Consider the following 23316-nt stretch of genomic DNA (forward strand, 5'->3'; position numbering starts at 1 on the left):
GCACTGGCAGCCCTTGTCAGGCCTGGCCCCAAGGCTCGCTCCCTCCCCCCCTCCCTCAGAGGCCAAAAGAGGCCAGGAAAGGGCCCTCCCCCCACTCTTTGACTCACAGAGCCAGTTAGAAGCCTCCCCCCCGCCCCCGAACGTTCTAATCTCTCTCTCACCGTTGATGCCTGGAGTTAGATCCCTGCAGAGGCCATTTCAAAAGGTATTGGGGGGAATTCAACCCTCCCTGAAGGGATTTTTTTACTTCTTGGATTTTTCTGCAGACACAGGAAGTATACGGACTATGTAGGAAAAGCTGTTGGGGGAGAGTGAGCTTCCTGTTGGTGGAAATAAGTATCTGCACAACCCGCCCCCTGTTGGAATTAGATAGATAGTTTTTTTAAGTTAAAAGATATTAACTAAAACTCAGCCTTAAAAACCCAGCTGAGTATAAAAATGTTTATTAATTAATAATTAATTAAAAGCTTTTACCTGAGTAGACATTGCCCTTAAGAGTTTGGGAAAATGCTGATCATACTAGTAACTTTTGTCCTAAGCAAAGTAAATAGATTGATGGGCATTCTGAAGAATGTAAATATTCCCCGTGTAAGTAATGCTGTTTTCTGTCGTTCTAAAAGGCTTTTTTTTCCCTGGCAGCTTAAGTACTTATTGATTGAGAACTTTTATAACTCTCAAAATGGAGGCATCCTCATATCTCTACAGGTATTTAAAATGAATTGAATTAATCATAGGCTTAAAAGTCTCCAGTGATTTCCGTAACTTCTCTGGGTTTAATTAAAACATCTGTGCACTTTTAATTTATCGATTCATCCAGCTCATATGTCATGTTTTTAACACACCCCAGCATGCTCTGCATCATTTTTAACCCAATTTCCACTTAACTAAAGCAATTACATTCACCCCGGATTAATTAAAGCATCCACACTTTAGTGCTTAAGTCAGCGTGTGCTGCTTTCCCCACATGGATTCTGAATGTCAGAGATTTGACACACCTGATGAGTTTTTTGTCCTTCTGTGATTCTCTTTCTTGCCTGCTAATGTGTAGGGTGATAGCACAAGAATGTGAAACTTGTTAGAGCTAAAATTTGTTTCATCATCAGAAAGGCCATACACTTTGGTCCCTATAGCTGTTTTTCTAGCTGTCCTCTAAATTGAAAATGTTGAATCTAAAATAATGTTTTATATGGTTTTAAGCTGCCTGCAGCAGAGAGGATCAGCTAGGTACATGGATGTTGGCTTAGGCCACCAAAGTTATTTTATCTGGTCCCTAGAGAGAGTGCAATTTTTTACTCAAGTTTGTACTAGATGTTTCACTTCTAAGAAAGTAAAACTGTTTTCAAGTTGTATAATGCAGTGATAACCCATGATAATGCAGGCCTGTAGCCAGGATTTTTAAAATAGGGGGGGCCTTTAAAAAAAGTAAGGGGGCACTGAAATTTGTGGCTTGGAGGCATGTACATGCCCCCCACTTCTCCCCCAAAGCATTTAATGGGTCCTTTTAAATGCTTTGGGGGAGAAGCAGGGGCCATTCACCTGCACTCTGAGCTGCAAATTCGTGGCTTGGAGTGCAGGCATGTGCACAGCCTCCCCCTTCTTCTCCCTCAAAGCATTTAAAAAGGCCCTTTAAATGCTTGGGGGGGGGGGAAGGGGGAGGAGGCCCCACTTCTCCCTGCCCTCAAAGCCACAAATTCATGGCTTGGAGTGCAGGCACACGTGGCCTCCCCCCTTCTTCCTAAAAGTTGTCCCACTGTAGCTCGGGCCCATATTAGTGTTATTCTCACTTTGGAATTTCACTGAAGAGAGGGTCAATCTTTGTGGAAAATTAGCACTGTACAGCTACAGTACTAATGCCATTATTGGTATCTTAAAAGTTATAGACCTCTGTCATGGAACAGTCTTGCTCTGGACTGCAGGCACTGTTCCACCCTGCCCTCCTGGGTTTTCCCAACACCTGGAGGGGGTTTTCTTTCTCTGTGTTCAACCACCACCACCTTACCACTTACTGCCTTGTGCACCACTGGGGGAGTAGAAACTTGCCAACACTGCCCTCCCCTTCCTCCTGGCGCTCCTTTTAAAATACTGTGTTCAAGACAGTGGAGGTCTGTGTGGCACAGGAAACCACTACTAGGATCAAAAGTTATAAAGCATTTATTGAAAAGAGAATGTTCACACGTGAAATATACTGGGTTCGAGACACGTGTAGTGATCAGCTCATGGTTTATTGTGAATCAGCCCAACTAAGGACAACTCTAGCGGGGCCAGAGCCCTGCTTATAAACCCGTAAAATGGCACACCCATCACACATCCACTCCCAACAATAGGCTATTTACACAGTCATCGCATCCTAATAGATGGCTGCCAGGATCCTGATGGTCTATTGTTTTCTTCCCCAAGCTCACCCTTTCTCTGGCAGCCCAGTGTTACAGGGAAACGGTATCGATACATAACACCCCTCCCCCCTACGTTCTGAACCCCCTAACTGACATAGTCCTCAAGGTAGGCCGGCTTGCACCGTTCTCTCTGCGAGCACTGGAGCTCCTGTGGTGGTGTCACTGGCGTCCAGGCTGGGCTCAGTGAGGGGATGACCTCTCTGAAGTCCTGTGATGCTGGAGCCGATGCCGGGGGCTCCATCACGGTTTGTGTGGGGCTCTTGACTGCTCAGCATTCCGGGGTTGCGCTGTCGTGCGGGGGAGGTTCGCTCTCTGTTGGTGGCAATGCAGGTTCCAGGCTGCCCTCCACTTCCTCGGCCATGGCTAGGTCCGGCTCCTCGGGCAGCAGGAGGCAGCATAGCTGGTCAATGTACCTTCATAAAAGTTGGGCCCCTTCTATAGGAACCTTGTACAAAAGAGGTCCAGTTACTCAGGTTACCCTCACCGGAATCCACGTCAGACTGCTGGCATAGTTCCACGCAAAGATGGGATCGCCTGGGAAGAACCCGTGGGGGGCCTCTTGACTCACCAGGAAAGGGTGTAACACTGGAGCCCAGTCTGGGTGAAGGAAGTTCAGCCACGTCATGGGATGGCAGCCTATCAAGAGTTCAGAGGGGCTGTGGCCCATGGATGTGCTCAGGGTCATTCTGTGGTCGAACAGGAAGCTATCTAGCCGGCAGTTCCAGTCCCTGTGGGTGAGCCTCCAGAGCGCGTCCTTGGTGGTTCACACCATTCGTCTGGCCTGGCTGTTGGTCACCGGGTGGAAGGGAGCAGACTGCACATGATGGAGAAGGTTCTGTTCCAAGAATTCCTGGAACTCCCCGGAGGTGAAGGCCATGCTGTTGTCGGTTACCACCATGTCCGGTAGGCCGTGTGTGCTAAAGATGTGCCTCATTTGGTATACAAATCCACTAGAATAAAGAATATTTCCCCTGGAACAGGCTGGCAAAGTCCAAATATAGCCGAGCACACGGTTTGTGTGTGGGCTCCCACTGGTGCATGGGGGCTTTCGGTGGTTCGGGACGTGTCTCCTGGCAGGCCTGGCAATGCTGGACCCAGGCCTCGATTTCACTGTCCATCCCTGGTCACCTCACGTAGCTTCTGGCCAGTGCCTTAATTTTCATGATCCCTGAATGGGACTCGTGCAGGGCTCCCAACACCCCCTTTTACAGTGGCGGAGAAACCACCACTCGGCTTCCCCAGAGGAGGCACCCTTTGTGTGCGGAGAGTTTATCATTTCGGGATGTGAACACGGTGAATTCAGGGTCCACCCGACCCGTGGGCCATCCCCTCCCTACCCAGTTGAGAATGCGGGAGAGGAGACGATCCCTGGTGGTGTGGCAGGCAATGTCCACGGCGTGCAGAGGTCAGTCCAGCAGGGCTTCCATCAGCAGAATTTGGTGCGCCAGGGCCAGGTTGACAGAGTCAAGCGGGAGGTGGCTCAGAGTGTCCGTGTGGCCCATGGACTTCCCCGGCCTGTATTGGAGGACATATTGGTAACCTCCCAGGAAGATGGACCAGTGGAGGACCCAGGGCAACAACATCTGTGGCGTTTGGCGGTCGGGGGTGAGAAGACTGAGCAGGGGCTTGTGGTTGGTTGCGATGATGAAGGGACAGCCATATAAGTAGTTGTGGAACTTTTTCACCTTGGCCACTATCACAAGGGCCTCCTTGTCTATCTGGGCATAGTTCCGTTTCACCGACAACAAGGTCTGGGAGTAGTAGGCTACCGGCACCTCCCACCTGTCTGGCAACCGATGACCGAGGACTGCACCGACACCATAAGGAGAAGTGTCGCACTCCAAGATGACCGGCAATGTCTCGTTGAAATGGGTGAGGATGTCGTTTGATGTAAGAAGCTCCTTTACTGCCTGGAACGCAGCGGCCGGCCACCAGCCTCACACCCAGGGGGCCTTTTTGTCGAGCAGGTGGTGGAGAGGTTCCACGAGGGTGGGTTTATGGGGCAAAAAGGAGTGATAAAAGTTCAGAAGCCCCAAGAACGCCTGCAACTCTGCCTTGGACATGGGGGCCGGGGCATTCTTGATGGCGCGAACCTTGTCGGGTGCAGGGTGGATGCTGTCCATGTCCACAGAGAAACCGAGGAACTCCGCCCGGGGAACTCCCAGGAGGCACTTCTCCCACTTCACCTTCAGGCTGGTGGAGTCGAAACGCTGTAGCACGGCACATAGGCAGGTGGTGAAGTCCTCCTCTGAGGGGGCGGCGATCAAAACATCATTGAAAAGGGGCTGGACCCCAGGAATTCCTTTCAAAAGAGAGTCCATCAGATTCTGAAAGATTCCCGGAGCCACACTCACCCCAAACTGCAACCGCTTGACCCTGAACGCACCCCGGTGTATGACAATGGTTTGGGCCTCAGCGGTCGGCTCATCCACCAGGATTTGCTGATAAGCCTGGGCAAAATCCAACGTTCCAAAGAGCCTGGCCCCTGCTAATGTCGCAAGGACGTGGCTGACAACCAGCACTGGATAAGCGTGGTCTGCTAGTGCCTTGTTGATTGTGCATTTGTAATCTCCACAGATGCGGATGTCACAATTCAGCTTAATCGGGGTTACGATGGGGGTCTCCCAGGTGGCATGGGAAACCGGCTCTAACACTCTTTGCACCACCAAACGGTCCAGCTCCACCTCAATTTTGGACTTGAGTGCGAATGGGACTCTCCAGGCCTTGAGGTGGATGGGGCGCACCTCGGGGTTAAGCTGAAGCAATACTGGGGGTCCCATGTACCGGCCGAGTGTCCTGTCGAAGACGGCTGGGAACTCGTCACACACAGTTGTGAAATTTGCAGACCGTACATTGTGCACCCCTGTAACCTTGAACCCCAAGGGCACAAACCAAGACAGTCCAAGCAAGCTGGTGAGCTGCCCTTCCACCACCACCAAGTCCAAGTGTCCCTTCACATGGAATTTGCCCCACCCCTTAATGACCACCTTGTTCTTCTGAAAGTCCCGGAGGGTGAGGCTGACGGGCCTCAGGCAGGGACCCCCTTGTGGACAGAGCCTCTTGAGAGTCTCGTTCAATATGATGGAGATGGAGGACCCGGTGTCCAGGTCCATCTTGCAAGACGTCCCCTCGATCAACACAGTCACTTTAATTTTGTCAAGGGTGCCCCGGGGCAAATTCAGTACCTGATGTTGGTGGACCGCTGTCATGTATAGCTCCTCTGTTTCCTGTTGGGTGGTGGTACGTCTCCCGGTTCCCTTAGAGCGACAAATGCATGCAATGTTGCCGGTCTTGCTGCAGGCCCTGCAGGTCACATTGCGGAAACAGCAGGAGCGGCGTTCATGGACCTCTCCCCAGCTTGTGCAGGGATGCGATGTGTTGGTCCTGGTTGGTTGAGCAGGAGCGGCTGTTGGTTGTGAGCTATGGCAGGCCGGACGGTGGACTTGGTGGGCCTTGTCTTCGTTTGACGCCTCAGAAGCCAAAGGAATGGATGCCTGGTGTGCGGTGGGGGTTTGGCGGTCTTGCTGGGACTTCTCAAAGGCTGTGGCCTTGCATAGTGCCTTCATCAGGGTGAGTTCTTCCAGCCCGATTAGCTTGTGGTGGAGTTTCGGCTCCCGGAGGCCCATCACGAACCAGTCTAAGAGGGATTCGTCTAGGTCCATGAACTTGCAGTTGAGGTCCAGCCAGTGCAGGTCAGCCATGAAGTTGGCGGCCATCTCGTTAAGCTGTTGGCGCATGAAGAAGTCCATGCGGCACACCATCTTTGTGGGTTTAGGTGCGAAATGGTCTGTTAGCGCATTGAAGAGGGCTTCGTACGTAGACACCTCCAAGGTTATGGGCACGACAAGGCAATGGCCACCGACTTCAGACCTCAGTTAAGTGTTTTGTCTGCCTTGATGGAGTCAGCACAAAACCCCCCACTCTTCCTCCCTGCTCCCAGGAGTCTTATTGTCTGTGTTTCTCCATCCACTGACTGGGTCAGGCTGTGTCAAAGAAGTTTTTCCTGAAATCTCCAGGAGTTTCTTCCTAAATTCCTTTTAGTACTTAATACCTCCAGATCTCTGCACCTTGCTTGGAGGAGGGGCTTGACCATCCCATTGTCCCTCTGTTAGCATTTCTAAGAGGGTGGGAGTCATGCTGGGCCCATCAATGGCTGCTCAGCAGCCTGGGAGTGTTGTTGGGTATGCCACCCCCTGTGGCACAACCCAGGAGTTGTGCTGGGCCTGAAGGCAGTGAAGCCCCTGAGTCACACTGGGCCCGGTGAGAAAGTGGGGGTGGGAAGGGAATTCCCCCCTCACATATATTGTGGGCCCACACATGTAGATGTATATTGTTGCCTGAAATCCAAAGCACCATTTGAAGCCAGTCTTATTTGTTTCTAATGCAGTTTGGTTGCCACTATAAAGAACTAAGGTGACTTCCCATTATAATGGTATTTTTGTTCTATTTTCTATTATTTAAAATAAAAGAAAGCAACACAAAACAGTACAAAACCCAGGTAAAATATTTAGACTACCTCTACAAAAAACAATGGTAAACATTAATATTAAAGTTATGTTTTTCCATAATTAAGGAAATGATCACCAAATGTTGATACATCTATCTCTCTGAATTATTGTTATACTAATTCAGCAACATTTGACTACATTGACCACAACCATTCACTAGCCTACATCATTTCTTCATACTTTAGTGTAGGATTTCTATTGGTTGCATACTCCAGAATAGAAAGAAAAGTGTCAGCGTGAGCTACAGCTGGTCAGCGTGAGCCCAGTAGGATATTTTTTTGGTTTCCATTGTCTATGACTGTTTCCACACTGGGTTTACTCTGTGCTCACAGCCATCATACTTCACAGCATTTTTTGCATTCTACATTGCCTCCCTCTTTCGAGTTGCCCTATTATTTATATTTCTGCATCGCCTTCAGTGTCCACTCTCCATTATTACTCGGTTATTTTTCAATTCTGTATTGTTCAGCTGTCAGTTCAGCTTCCCCCATTGTTTCTGCAGGGTATCTGAATGCTGTTTTTTTTTGGCAAACTTTAACCACCCACCCGGATCCATGCCACAGTAATGCAGTGTAGAATCAATCCTTCAGAGTATTCATCCCCACCCCTTTTCCAGCCCCCTCAGAGGCCAATCAATCTGCTTTGAGCTGGACTTTTTTCTCAAGTAATCCCCCAAAGTCTTCCATGTTTGCAAGCGCCATGGCCAAAAGTCAAAAGGTTCTCTGCATTCTGTACAATGGCCAAGGTTCTGAGCTCACCTCTGCCATTGGAATTGGTGCAGGACAATCAGCAGCATGGTTGGGCTTAAATCTTTTTTCTTTCTTTCTTTGATTCACTTTTTTGAGGAGAGCAGCAGCAAGCCAAACAGGGTTGAGAGAGCAGGGAGGAGAGGAGAGAAAGGGGAGGGTGTGGTATGGCCCATCCCTTGCGCACACACTTGGCCAAGGTGTTGGCAATTGGACACAACCCCCCACAGGTCACAAGTGACATTAACCACAATTAAGCAGAAACTGGGTTTTGGTTGTAGATGCAGAATCCATGATTCGCATAGTTTGCAATTCCTGGGTGGGAAATCTGAAGGTGTAGAAGTGCAAGCACTTAATCTGGAGTAAAGGCAAACAGAACTGGGTATGTAAAAACAGTGGGATAAAAATGCATGCAGAAAGGGCCTAGAACCGCCCTAGAATTGTGGTTGTTTTTGTTTTGCCCATTCTGCACTGTCTTCATGGGGGACGGTGTCATCATTTTGTACCATAAATTAATTAACAGCTGGGAATTTGGTTCACTTTATTCAATGCAGGTTATCACAATTAACTAAGCTGTACCTTGTCTAAGATAGATCATAGATACGCAGTCCATCTGTCCCAAGGGCCTTACTAAGATGAAGCAGGCTCACGGTGGTTTGGAGCAGTGTTTCATTTTGTAGCTATGCCAGGTGCTCACTCATCTTGAACTCCAGCAGCTGCAGGGAGGATGGGCCCATCCAATACCTTTTATCCACTTTCATATAGAGTAGTCACTGGATGCCAGACTATAATTAAGATCCATTTGACTTCCAAATGGCCATTCAGCTACACAAAAGGGGTACAGTCCAGGACGACTGCTGGACCACTGATGCTTCTCAGCAGCTACCTTTCTTACAGTATAGGATCCTACTTTTTGTCCCTTTAATAATTTCTATAGTGCAGCTCATTAATAATACTGTAGCCTTAGACTTTTTTGGTCTTATGTTGTCCCTCTGGAATACAGAGGAAGGAAAATAGATACACATATTTAGAAATAATTTTTAAAGAACCAATTTCCAGTCCATTGTAAAGTTGTATATAGAATAAGTTTTCAGGTTTCACCTAGACCTCAGTGAGGCATAATCCTTCTCTCCCACTGGGGAAAAACACGTACACTATTAGAGCAGCAGCAGTTTAATTTCTGCTAAAAGTATGTTCTGGCTTGAGTTATTACAGATGCAGAATTAATTATCCTCTTGAGGAGGGATCCTCATAGGGTCAACTCAAAGAGCACTGGTAAGGAATTGATTGCACATCTGTCTACACTGTACTTCCCAGTGGTCTGTGGAATAATGAACTTCTGTCTTAAATTGCCAGAGTTGTCATTTATTTCTGAAATAAGAGCATAGCTTCACATTGTCTAATAGTCCAGTCCTCTGAGCCTCAGCCTACTGTTAATGGGCCCCAGTGCTGAGGCAGCAGTTCATAGATCCATCCTCTGGGACTTTTCAGAGTCCTTGCCATCATAGGAATAGCTGCCTCTTCAATGCTGAAGCTCAGAGCTACTCTACAGGTTACAGTCTCCATAGACGGGTGGCTGCAAACAGCATCCACTTGACGTCTTCTAAATACGTGGTGCTAATGACCCTTCTACATGGTACTTAGAATCTCCAAACTAGTGCTGCATGTTCTTCATAGCACTGGTGTGAACATGTAACTCCTCTATGTGATTCAGAGGATCTGCATAGTAATTGGCTCTGTTATATTCTGTACCATATAGGTATATTTTGGTGGGCTTTCATGTGGTAGCTGTAATGTGAAGACAGTTCTGCCATGCACAGTGTTGCAATACCTATTGCCCACCCACCCCTTGAATGAAACACATACACATCAGATGGGTTATACTGGGTATTTATTTATGTACAAGCTGATCTGCCTCAATTACATCTGATTAAGCACAGGTTATCTTATGCCTGCGAAGCAGGCTTCCTCAGGGCAAAGCCACTTCGGCTCAGAGCCATGTCCGGAATCCTTCCGTATCCCGCTTGTCATGTCCCACATGTCATATGCGTAGAGGAGATGTGGGACCCCACCCCAACCCATGACTGTAAAGCCTTAAGGCTTGATGTACGCTCCCCCATCCTCGGAGAGGCCCCGAGCCTGGGCGTCCCGGACTGCTAAGCCACTAGGCGCCCAGCCTGAGGATCCCTCCTATCACTGATATCTAGGGATGCTTGCCAACACAAATAAACCTCCCTCAACCCGTGCTTTTCCGCCACTGAGGAGGGTTAGCCTTGGCTTAACTTCCCTCCCGCCACACCTCAGACTAGGTCTTGGAGACCATCCCGCAGATCAGCCAAACATATATCCATCCCCGTGACTGACAAGTGAACCCCATCTTTCTGGAATAGATGCGGGCACCTAAATTGGATCCTGGGGTGCTGAGTTAGTCCCCCCCCCGGCGACCACAGCCGCTCCAATGACATTGCTAACCCATCGCTGAGCCTTGTCCACTTTCGGTAGGAAGTACACTCCCCTCCATACCCGCCAGGGCAGCAGATCAGACCAGATCCACAGGACATCTGGGAACCACTGCTTAAACGTCCCCAGATCAGTCTCGTCCAACAGGGAGTCTGCTGACCTATTGCCCAGGTCGTTTTCACCCAAGTGTACGACCACGACCTGGGGAGTAGCTCCCGTGGACCGGTGACTATGTAGCAGAGGAAGCAGCTGGCCCCAACGCATTCCTCTCTTTCCCAGCCATTCAACAGAGGCCCTGTCTTTGATGCCTAGCTGGGAACCGATGCTGGTGCAGCTGGCCCTCCTTCCTGCCCAATACATGATGGAGTGCTCGCAAATCAAAACCTGGGTGGTCGTCATCCATGCGCCGCAACCTGGAAAGAGATACGCTGTCAACCAACATCACCTGCACACATAAACCAGGTATGCCCATGACAGCCAGCGTCCCACACGCTGCACTTCCTCAGGGCTGAAACCCAGCCCAGCACCCGTAGAAGCCGTTCCAATGTGGAATGAATGTGTGCTGAAACGGTTCCCATTTAGACCTGCCCGCGCCAAGGCCCGGCGCACCACGGACCAGAACTGATATTGGGTCAGTGGGAGACCGTTCTCATGCTGGAACAGCGGTCCTGGCTGTTGCCGTATTGCCGCCGTCCACCCAGCCAATGCACGCAGCGGGCACAACTCCTCCTCCGGGTTCCAGTGCAGCGTAACCGATTGCCCAAGTCCTCTCTGATCCGTCTTGGACTGCCTGATCTGTACGGTAATGGACTCGCTCCCCATGTTCACATCCGTCATTAGCAACGATCTTCCCCTCCCGTCCCAGCGGGACCTGACCAGCAGTTCACTTATTTGGAACGCTCCAAGGAAGGCCACCAAATTTTTGCCTTAGTGGCATGGAGCAGGTGGTCACCTAGCGGAAGGGAATGCTCCATGTACACCTGGGGAAGGTCCGCTGCTGGGTTGTGTGTGTCTCCTACCCACGATGGCGCCCGCCCTGCGGCTTCCGAGGGGACCTTGTCTGCTGGCGAGGGATGGGTCAAGGGACCTCCGCCCCATGAGGGGGCTGTGCCCCGGCCTCTGATGATGCTGTGGAGGAGGGCAGCCTCCCTGATGGCACCCCCTCCTGGGGTTGACTCCCGGTGGGTGACAGCCCCGTGCCCCACCAAACTCGCCCCACATCGCCAGAGCCGGGTCCACCTGGGTAAGGTGCCTCCACCACCCTGGTTGTCCCATGAAGTCCTTGCCCTCCCTGGGTCACTTCTGCGCCGCCTGCCACCAAGACAGGATTGCTGCCCTGAGGCAGCCCCTGTTGTGCCTCACTGGAGGAACCCACCCCATGGAGTGTGGGGGACTTACCTGGCACTGGGTGCACCGTAGGCTTCTCACTCCCGCTGCTAGCTGGACCTCATCCTCATCCCCTGAATCCTGTAGCTGTGCTAATCTGGTGTAGAGAGCGCCCTGGTCTGTTTTGCTGGAGCCGGCGCCCCCAGGGGGCCCGAGTCTTCTACTGCACACTTCTTGGCCTTGGGCTTCTCCAAGGCTGCGATTTTGACAGCCAGATCTTGGAGCGACGGGCCACCCTCATCATCAGAAGACGAGAGGGCGGGAGGCACCCTCTTGGGCACTGCCCTTGCCTTTCCCCCTTTCTTCTGGGCCACCTTCTTAGCCAGCATCCTGAGCCCGGCAGGAAAGAAAGGAAAGTACATGTCATTATAGCGGTAAACACTCCACCAACTAGCCCTCCAACCCGTGTGCCCTCTAAGCTGAGTTATTGTGATCTAGCAGATGGGTGATTAAATCCCCAGTGCACATCCATCTTCGTACAGTCAGGATGGCCCCAGAGCATGCACTTGCTTACAGTAGCCTAATAACTCACTGGCAAGGTCTAGTTGTCAGTAGACAGCATTATCATTAGGACTTAGAGTTGCCAGGACTGGGTTGGAAAATATTCGGAGGCTTTGGAGTTGGATCCAAGCAAGGATTCGGGGGGGCTTGATCTCTATCAGGTGGAGCTTAGTTGCAAGCGCAGTAGATCCCCAGGCCCCGCCTGGAGGCTGGCAACCCTGTTAGGATTTATGTCTCATTTTCAGTCAGCAATGTATTTGGTACCTTAGTGTTATTATGTGTAAGTCCAGTAATATTGGCTTCAACGCCTGATGCCTACCCGCAGGCACCATTGCGGGGAGGCTGGCGGGAATAAAGTTAGCCACATTGGGTTCAGGCTGCTCTGGAGTCCGATTCTACTCCTGTCAGCGAGCCCCATGTGGACATCCCCATCAGCCTCCCCGCACGTCCTGGGTCCACCCACAAGCACTGGCCTGGGGTGGTTGGCGCCGTTTGCTGCGAGCGAGGCACGGTGTAGCACAATTTGGGAACCCAGAAGCCTGGCGTCCGACCATCGCTGCTGCCACGCAGGGAGGTGCCCGGCCGGGGGCGGCCCCTTCCCCCTCCTTGCCCTTGCTGCTATCCCAATCTGCGCCCAGGCAACCCACAGCAGTGGAGTCCTGCGCCGAGACGAGCTGCGTTGGGGGCTGACGCGGCTCCCGTGAAACAGATCCCCGAGGGCAGCGGCTGCCTCCTGAGGCGCGACAAGCAGTTTCGGGACTAACGCAGCTGCCGTGAAATAGATCTCCAAGGGCAGCGGCTGCCTCCCTTGGCACAAAGAGCAGCTTCAGGGACTGACGTGGCAGCAGGGAAGAGGGCCTCTGAAGGCACCGAGGGACCCGACAAAGTAATCTACCGCCCTTTAAACCTCCTGCCTGGCATTCTCGATGGCAGCCTCGTCCCCCTCCCCTGGTTTCCTCCAACCTGGATCCTTCGAAAGAGCCGGCCCATCAAACCACGCTGATCTTGCACTAGAGCCCCGCCACGCAGGTCCTGCCCAGAGCTTTTCCACGGCTGGAATGGCTGCTACCTTGCGAGTATCACCTACTCTGGCCAGCCAGTCCTTTCCTGATAGGCCCACGCTCCCGCGCTGGGCCCCCATAGGATCCGCTGCTCCCTCTGATTTCATTCAAGGATGTGTGGGGGCGGGCAAAAGCCTGTGCTTGCCCAGATGCAAGCACCGGTCAAAGGGGAAGGGAAATTATGTTCAAATTAACTTGAGTATTATTCTTAGCAGGCAACATAATGAACACCACTTTGACTGTGTTCTCCTTCTCTATGTAACCCCATTGAAATGTCATATTATTATAGTGCTATTATTTTGCTCTGTCTGAAGAAATATATGCATTTTTGGCATGTGTCTTACTTTGCATTTTCTCCAATGGAACAACTTTTTTGTTTGCAAAAAAGGGGGCAGTGATTTCCACCAGTCCCCCATCCCAGTGCACACTGCTTTACCCCCCTTCCTGAAAGTCTACTGACTTGCCAGGAAACATTTTGGAGGGGCTCAGTGGGATGCAGCTGGAGTAGAAACAAAGAAAATTCCATTCTGGAAGTGTTTTGATGGGTGAAGACATGCCATTAATGGTGAGCACTAAAGCCATGCTGGTTTTTGTGGTTTGTGACATGACTTTTTATTATTCGGAAGCCTTTTCATCCTTTTTACTCACAAACATGCACAGGCTATATATGACTACAGTTAAGCAGGCAGGTAGGAATAGCAAGCACTACCAGAACTGATGATGATGATGATGATTGATTGATTGATTATGATAATTTCAATTTATTAGTCGCTTTCCCCAGTGGGCTCAAAGCGATGTACAGTTACACATTAGACAGGGGACTAACAATGTTCAAAGGGGATAGGGAGGACAACATATATTCATTTTTAATTGCACACGCTGTCACTGCACGGTGTAAACGTCTTCTGGCTTGGCTCAGTCATTTTCCGAATGGCTGCTTGTCGACCAGGCTTCAGGACCCGTATGTCACATCACCACACTGCCACCGCCTGGCCGGAGACATCCACTGCAGGGATTTTTGTAGCTGAGAAGTTCTTTCGCCTTTTTCCGACCTTGACCAAGAAGTCCTGACAGTCAGCTAACACCCTCCCACAAGGGAGATTGGTGTGCCCACCCTCTCTAAGGAGTGGTTCCCATTTTATCTACTCGCCGAAGCTTTCGAATCGCTGGTGGACGATGAGCTGGGGACAACAGGCTGGCTGCTCACACCAGCATGGGGCTCGAACTAACACAGTTCAGATGTTAAGACAGTGGAATATACCCACTGTACCACCACTCCCCTGTTGATCCCATGACAACCAGAGCTGAACTGCGGCTATTTGTAGGAGTTAGTTCCTGCAGCTGTAGTGGTGACCTGAAGTCTGTGGGGACTTACAGTAGGATCTGTGCAGTATCCTGTGAAGCCTTAAGGTGAATCTTGCTCCTCTAATGCCTCATGGCCAGAGAACTACCATCTGAGCTTAGCAGCCACCCAGGCTTTACAACGTCTCCACTCCTGGGGTTCTGGGGTGACCATGGGATCCCTGGCAATAGGCGAGTCTCCTCAGTTGGTTCCTCCCAGTCTCTGAGCCTGGCTTCTGCTCATGGGTCACCTGGGCTTCTCACCCAGCAGCCACAGCTGACTGGGCATCCCCAGATAGCTTCTGAGAGTCAGAATGTTCAAGAACCTCAGGGTCTTTCAGGAGTACAACCTCCATCAGATCAACCATCATGGCATCTTCATCCTCCAACAAAGACTCATGAGTCCCAACACTGACACAGGAATTTAAAAAGTTTCTTCTGAGGATCATTAGGAAAGTATAGGGCTTCATCTAGTCTTAATGTTGATACAGTGCTCACACACAGAGGGATCACAATAAGGCATAACTGAGTCCTGTTTTCACTGCTACCTTAACATGCGCACATGGTCACTCAGTACACCATACCACTCTGGATAATGTGGGACTGCATGCACTTCTCATAATCTTCCCTGATATTCCTGAGAGAATCCCTCATATTGTCTTTCATCTCATAAACAAGACAGTGTCATATCAATGTGTACAATTCCTCTTCTTCATTCACAATTGGATCCGCTGACTTTCAGACCAGTCTTAAGTCTAATGAGTGCCTGTTTGGAAAATTCTCAAGAGCCCAACGTATGCTGCCCTGAGTAGCAGGGTAAAAGAAACGAATGATACAAATGTAATAAACAAATTTCCATATAAGAATTATTATTGATATGTTTACGTTTGCTTTGTACAAAATGCGCAAGGTACTATGAATATTGTATACCAACTCGTGTGAACACATACATGAAAATAATACAAAGGATAATTATACTTAACAATTACATATACAGCTTTTGATTTATTTCAGATAAGAAGATTTGGTCACTGTGAAATAGAGTCCAGTCCTTTAGATTTTACTACCATTTCAAAAAATGGTCATACTAAATAATGTTACATTGAACATTAACTCAAAATAATTTTTCTAAGGTCGGTAGTTATAATGGTGTGTTTGGTAATATCCGGTTTGGTAATATCCACCATCACGGCAGTTTGATATAGAGGTTTGTTGGTTTAATGGATTCCAGGTTATAAAATGTGCTAAGTATATAAGTGATCCTATGGGAGGGGGAGGGTTACATTCATAGTTGAAAGAAAATGCAATTTAGATTCCAGAGTCAGAATGTCTTTTCACCAAAGTGAAGGTGGTTTGATGAAAGTTATTACTTTTTTTTTTTGCATCTCTCACAATCATATAGGTTCTAAAAAGTAAATCAGAACAGCTTGACTTACATTTTCTATTAAATCGGTATTTGAAGTCAGCAGCTTACCAGTAGAGCCTTAGTACATTTGTACTCAGCTTGTATGTGGGTATACACATAACATGCTGTTATCTTTCTTCTTTTCATTCATTTTTCCAGCTGCTTGCCCAGTTCTATGCAGTGGCAATGGACAATACACCAAAGGGGCCTGTTTGTGCTACAGTGGCTGGAAAGGGCCAGAGTGTGATGTACCCATCAGCCAGTGTATTGATCCATCATGCGGGGGCCATGGTTCTTGCATTGAAGGGAACTGTGTCTGCACTGTTGGCTACAAAGGCGAAAACTGTGAGGAAGGTAAATGCTACAATACAAACTATATTTTGTGGCCTGTAGTGAATAAAGGGGGCAAGAGCACAAAAGGAAAGACTCTATAATGCTGTGGTATAAACAACTATAATAGTATTGGACAAGAAGCTCAGGAATTCAAAGCCTCTTATGCTTTGGTTGCTGAAACTTTTATTTATGCTTTTTTTCTGCCATGTACTTAAGGTCCTAATAATTCTGTCATTGCAGAATAATATGCTACAGGTAAATCTGAGTGATTCTTTTGTTGAGGAGTCCAGATCCATCTTTTCTTTCTTTTGGAGTATGGATTATACTTATCAAACATTTTTAAAGGGCAAAATGTAGAACAAAACAAATAAAAAAGATGGTATACAAAATGGCATTAATTGGAAGCCCATAAAAGCAAACATTTCAGTCATAATTAATTCAGAAAAAGAGGAGCCAGATTTGAAAGACTACAGGTATCCATGTCACTTAGTGGCCCCATGTAGAGTAAATTATTCTTGTTATATGCAATCACGTTGAATTAAAGGAAAGTAGATGGTAGACAGAAAGGACGGCAATTTAATGAATTCTAAAAAGCACTTTGTATTGAACATTTAAGTAGCTACAGTTTTCTGTAAGAGGAAATGTGGTGGGGAAGGAGGGGGGGAAGTTTTAACTAACAGAATCAAATATGACCAAATATGGCCAGCAAAGACATATTTTTCTGATTTTTGTATATGGCTTCTTTGAATGAAATATGGCATGCCATAAATTGGATAGCTCTCTTTAAGTACTATTTTTTCACTTAAGAAATGTACCTTAGTATTATGGAGGAGATGGTGGTACAGTAAAAGCAGGCAAGATGACTGCTTCTTTGCAGAAGACTTAAACCATGGGCATCCAGTGCCCTATGCACTTCTGCTACTGCTTATTAATTTAACTCTCACATAAATAATACATCTAACAGTACTGTCTGATACAGAGCAAAGAGTGTGGTCCCTCTCTTCAATGTCATGAAATGTCATGCTTCGACCTACATATCCAAAGTGTATTGTCTGCTCATATCTGTAGATGTAATGTGAAGGTAAGTGGAGAGTAAGCATGGTAGTTCTCTCTTATTGCAAAAAGTAGGAATAAGACATTTACAACATAACCTCTGACTTTCTCTGATTTTTTACAGCTATTCTATGTAAAGTAGATATATAATTATTTACAGTCCCTCCTCAAAGTCCTGTGTGAAGATAATTGCTAGTATACCTTCTCTCTTTGACTAACCTAAATTGAAACTGGTGTGGCAGTATGTAGGCCAAACCAGCATACACCTTAGTTTTGCCATTTTCTCCCAGCTAAACCAGGAGGCAAAGTAAAGCCTGTTTTGGCTAATACAGGTTATTTTGACTTCATGTTCTCAACATGTGTAGTTCTCTCAGTTGCTATACCAGTGACCCAGGCTGACCCAATCTCATCAGATAACAGAAGCTAAGCATGGTCAGTCCTCGTTAGCACTGGATGGGAGAACAACAAGGAAGTCCAGAGGTGCTAAACAGAGACAAGCAATGGTGAATGACTTCTAAAGTCTCTTGCCTTGAAAACCCTACAGGGCCATTATAAATCAGCTGCAACTTGACAGCACTTTCCACCACCACATCAGTGAACAATAAAGATGTGCAGATGAGTTTGTAGCTGTCAACAGGTTAAGAGATATTAACAGCACTCATTAAAGTCAATTAAGCTAGAACTAGCCTTGCCTGAAAGAGAAGACTTGGAAGAAAAAAATACAGGAAGTTCCACTCTTCGATAATGGTCAGTCCATTAATTATTTACTTTATTTAATTTCTATAACTGCATTCCACCCACTTGGGGCATCCATAGTGGATTACACTTGAAAAATCTATAAAATACAGAGAAGTATATTAAAATTCAAAATCAATCTAACCCTGAAACAACAGATTCAACAACAGCATAAAAATGCTTATCAATGTAAAACAAGGAAGCAGCAACCATAAAACTTCATTATAAAAGGTAATTCAAAAGTTTTCAGAATAAAATCATATTTCGTCCATTCCAGAAGATCTGAAGAGATGTGAGTCCTACCACATTATGAAACATGGGGGCTACTGCTTAAAAGGCCCTCCTGTAGGTTTGCCAACCTTTAGGAAGTACCCCACCAATGTTCACTGTGAAAAATTGATTGAAGTCCAATTACAGTCCACGAATTTGCTTCTTCTTTTTGTTTCTTTATTTTACGTCATGCAGTGCTGCTGCTGCTGCTGCTTCCAACAATTGTCATGCAACTACAGATTTCCCAGGTAAACAATCTGTTTCCCTCAATGCTTCGACAGGTCGCTTTATACTTGGAGCTGTTTTACAAATAAATTACAATATAGTTACAATTCTTATTCATTTGTTCTTTTTCAAGTGTGAGTAATCAAGGTTTTTACATTCTTACCCCATGCTCTACATCTCCTACTTAGAATTAATCTTGTATTTTCTCAGCATCTGCTGGCTCTCATTACTCACTTTCTCTGCAGCTGCCCTATTAAGAACATAAGAACATAAGAGATGCCAATGTTGGATCAGGCCAAAGGCCCATCCAGTCCAACACTCTGTATCACACAGTGGCCAGAAATACCAGTGCCATCAGGAGGTCCACCAGTGGGGCCAGGGAATTTATTTTAATCCTAATAAATTGACTGTAGGGTGTACTTAGGATGAAAAAAATAAAAATGTAGATCGAAATTAATTTTTAGAACTTTTTAAAAAACAGGGGTTATCCTAAAAGGGTAATACAGGTAGCTACAAAGTGTAGCTACAAAGTGTCTCCTGTTGGATTCTTCAAAGGTGGAAAATGTGTTGCCTGTGATATGGTGATGGAAGGGCATGTTTTTTAACATCCTCAGCTTAATGTAACATGGAACATAGACCAATTTAATAACTGTAATTCCTCTGGTCTAATATATGTAGCTGGTTGCCCATGTCAAAAACTATATGTGGAGTCAACAATAAGAAGCATCAAGTTGAGAATGATGGAACATAAAAATTGAATTAAAAACAAAATTTGGGAAGCTCCAATGACGGTCCACTATAATGAAGCTGGGCACAGTCCTGATGAAATAAGATTTTCTGTATTTATATAATACAGATTTCAACCACATACATACAACAGATTGGATATGACTAAAGAATTGCTACGCAAGGAAGCCTATTTTATTTTTAAATTTCAAACAATGTCACCTAAAGGATTAAATTTATCTCTTGATTTATCTTCATTTATTTAGCTATTTTATAATTGGTAGTAGGGCTGCCAAGTCTCGTTGAATCGCGGTGGGGGATTGTCATTCTTTACAGGAGCTCTGCCGCGGGGGACGGCAACAGGCGTTGCACCGCCGTCGCCAGGATATGACGCTGCGCGTCGCTCTGTCAACGGGACTCCAAACAGCCCCGTTGCCAGAGCGACGCATAGCATCACATCCTGGCATTGGCGGTGCAACACCTGTTGCTGTCCCCCGTGGCAGAGCTCCTGTAAAGAATGACGATCCCCCACCGCGATTCAACGAGACTTGGCAGCCCTACTACCAATTATAAAATTATACAGATAGCTAAATAAATGAAGATAAATCAAGAGCTAAATTTAATCCTTTAGGTGACATTGTTTGAAATTTAAAAATAAAATAGGCTTCCTTGCGTAGCAATTCTTAGTCATATCCAATCTGTTGTATGTATGTGGTTGAAATCTGTATTATATAAATACAGAAAATCTTATTTCATCAGGACTGTGCCCAGCTTCATTATAGTGGACCGTCATTGGAGCTTCCCAAATTTTGTTTTTAATTCAATTTTTATGTTCCATCATTCTCAACTTGATGCTTCTTATTGTTGACTCCACATATAGTTTTTGACATGGGCAACCAGCTACATATATTAGACCAGAGGAATTACAGTTATTAAATTGGTCTATGTTCCATGTTACATTAAGCTGAGGATGTTAAAAAACATGCCCTTCCATCACCATATCACAGGCAACACATTTTCCACCTTTGAAGAATCCAACAGGAGACACTTTGTAGCTACACTTTGTAGCTACCTGTATTACCCTTTTAGGATAACCCCTGTTTTTTAAAAAGTTCTAAAAATTAATTTCGATCTACATTTTTATTTTTTTCATCCTAAGTACACCCTACAGTCAATTTATTAGGATTAAAATAAATTCTTGTTTGGAGCAGGATTACACCATAGAAGCAGATAATTTGGCAAACTTTTTTAGAAACAGGGGCTATCCTAAAAGGGTAATACAGGAAGTTAAGGAAAGAGCTAAACAAATAAATGGGAGGGACTAAAAGAAGAAGAAGCAAATTTGTGGACAGTAATTGGACTTGAATCAATTTTTCACAGTGAACATTGGTGGGGTGCAACCTTGGTTGAGTCACTATGGTCCATTTGTGGCTGGAATCTCTAGGAAGTGGCTGGAGATCTGCTGCTATTACAACTTACCTCCAGGTGACAGAGATCAGTTCACCTGGAGAAACTGGCTGCTTTGAGAGGATCGAATCTGTGGCATTATACCCCACTGATGTCCCTTTCTTCCTCAAACCCATGCTCCTCGGGCTCCACTCCTAAAATCTCCAGGTATGTCCCAACCCAGAGTTGGCAACCCTACCCTCCTGTGATCCCTGCCAGTTTCCTGCACAGAGACCCTATCCAGCATTTCCAGTGATTCGGCAGGTACATATGAGTGGATGAAGACTTTCAGGCACTTTGGATCCAAATTGTTTAGGGATTTAAAGGTTAGTACCTTAAACTGGGCCTGGAAGAGATCAGATAGCAAAGCAATGGGCTTTTATAGTCATTGTGGTAAGTCCCCAGTTAGGACTCTAGTAGCCACAGCTGGCACCAGCTGATGTGTCTGAACCATCATCAAGGTCTGCCTGTGAAGTAGAGACCTGTTTTAGCAGATATCTAAAAGTTATGGAGTATAACCAGCAGTCCCATTCTGCTATGGATGATGACGAAAAGGGCTATTTTGGTTTAACGCTCACTAAAGTCAATAGTTATTACCAGGGGTCTTGTTGTAGAAAAAGAGCTGCCGGAGCTCATTAGCATAACTCATTAGCATAACTTATTTGCATATGCCACGCCCCCTGACATCACCGGAAGTGACAGAAGGCCACACCCCCTGACATCACCGGAAGTGTGTCAGAAGGCCCGGCTACTTACCCTCCTGCTTCATCCTCATTCCCAAACGGAATGAGGATCGAAGCAGAGGGCGGGGTAAAGAAGGGGGCGGGGCTTCACCACGTGACCGCCCCGCCCCCTAGAGGTTCTCTTCCGGAGCTCCGTACCTGAGAGCTCCCCCCCGACTAGAGCCCTGGTTATTACTGTGACATAGTGGATTATGTAATGTGTATCTCTGTGTGTGAGAGAGGCTGATAGTGGCCACATCATTGCATGAAATGTCTACCGGCATTACACTTTTGGAATGTGCATGTAAACAGACAGTGAACAATGCTTACCTTTTGGAATGTAAGATACAGCTTTTTGTATTTGATAGCACCAATGCTTACCTATTTGACTTTATTTATTTATACCCTGCCTTTCCTCTTGGCTCTTGAAACACTTACAGAAATGAATGAATGTTAGTTTTTAAGGAGCCACTGGACTTCCATTTTATAAAATTTGCCACTTTTCCCTTTGAAAATCAAATGTAGCCTATATTAATGCCATATAGCTTCTTGATATTTATAGCCTGCACACAATTATTGGCAGTACATATCCTAGCCATTTAAGTAGCTATACATGTTGATCCCATCAAGGTAGTTTCAGAGGGTAGTCATGTTGGTCTGCAGTAGAAGAGCTAGATTTGAGTCCAGGAGCATCTTAGAGACCAGCAAGATTTGGGGGATATAAACTTTCGAGAGTCAAAGCTCCCTTTCTTCTTCCCACGTTACCAATGTTTTACAAGTCAGTATGGCATTGGAGTCAATGACTTTTACTATCTTCTAAACACCTTGTTGTTGTTGTTATCAGAATTTAGTGCATCAGTATCTCAAGTTGTGGGCTGCTCAGTGTAGTCGGCTGTACAGTTCATTTGACATTAATGAAGTCCCCTTCTTATTAGAGGCTATGTGCGACCACTGTAATCTGACCTCTAAGAAATGTGTGTGCGCAGAAAAACACCATAAATGATTTAATCAAAAGCATGAAAGGATAAGGAATTTGAAAGGTAAATGGATTTTAGAAAGAAAGAAAGAAGCTAGAAATATGGAAGGTGAAGAGCATGACAACAAAGGTTAAAATAACTATTGGCATGCACCATTTGACAGAACAAAATTCCCTAACAAGGGCATTTTTATTTCAAAACATTTTGCTTCTATAACTATTGTGGGCAGTGCTTCATTGTATAAAAGGAATTACCAGTTGATCCCTCATTAGTCTTAAAATCTCATTCCATTATATTTAAAGGATTAACACAATAGTGAAACACATAAACATACCTGCATTTTTATTAAAGGGTAAAAATCTTCTGTATTGATTTGTGCTTCTAAACAGAATGGTTCAGGTTGATTCATACCCTGCTTTCCCACTAGGAAATGGAATAAGGATACTGTAGGTCAGCATTTTTTCCCTGCTAGCTTTTTATTTCAGATATTCATCATAGTCATATCGTTCAAACAATTTACCTGAAATGGCCATGGCACTGAAATCGATATTTGTGATCTACAGATTTTGCTGCATAAACACTGTTGCTCTATTACATTTGCACACACAAAATGAAATAGCTTAGTAGTCAAGCCTCATTCAGTGTGGTTTAGAGTGGAAAGGGAGTAAAATTAACAAATTAGGTTTGGTTAGCAGTGTTTTTCTTGTCAGGTTCTTGATCAAGTCATTTTTCAATGGCATTTAACTTTATACATATTATTCTTAGTACTAGAGGGGCAAAAGGACCATATTGTTCAGAAAACTCCTTGACCTCTTTTTTGGTCCATAGGAGAATAAATTACATCCACTCTCCTTTTAGTCAAATCTATGGAGACTCTGTTACTAAATGAGTTCTAGTGATCTGAGCTCTAAGGGGTTGGTGGATTCCCATATGGCTTACTGTTGAGATACACTGCTTAAGCACAACATAGGCACTTCGCACAAAACTTTTCGAAATAGCATTGTACAACCTCATCAAAGAGCCCAAGG

At 46.3% G+C, this 23316-nt stretch overlaps 1 protein-coding gene across 1 annotated transcript in view; it reads left to right on the forward strand.

Moving 5' to 3' along the window:
• The window catches only part of TENM2 (teneurin transmembrane protein 2), a 618318-nt gene that overhangs the window by 412446 nt on the left and 182556 nt on the right, over positions 1-23316 (forward strand). Inside the window, exon 10 of the mRNA XM_015407305.1 lies at positions 15961-16155. Coding sequence (XP_015262791.1) covers positions 15961-16155 — 195 coding nt within the window. The remainder of the gene's footprint in view (positions 1-15960; positions 16156-23316) is intronic.

Source organism: Gekko japonicus, unplaced genomic scaffold (assembly GCF_001447785.1).
Source record: "Gekko japonicus isolate JY-2015 unplaced genomic scaffold, Gekko_japonicus_V1.1 scaffold189, whole genome shotgun sequence".
NCBI lineage: Eukaryota > Metazoa > Chordata > Lepidosauria > Squamata > Gekkonidae > Gekko > Gekko japonicus.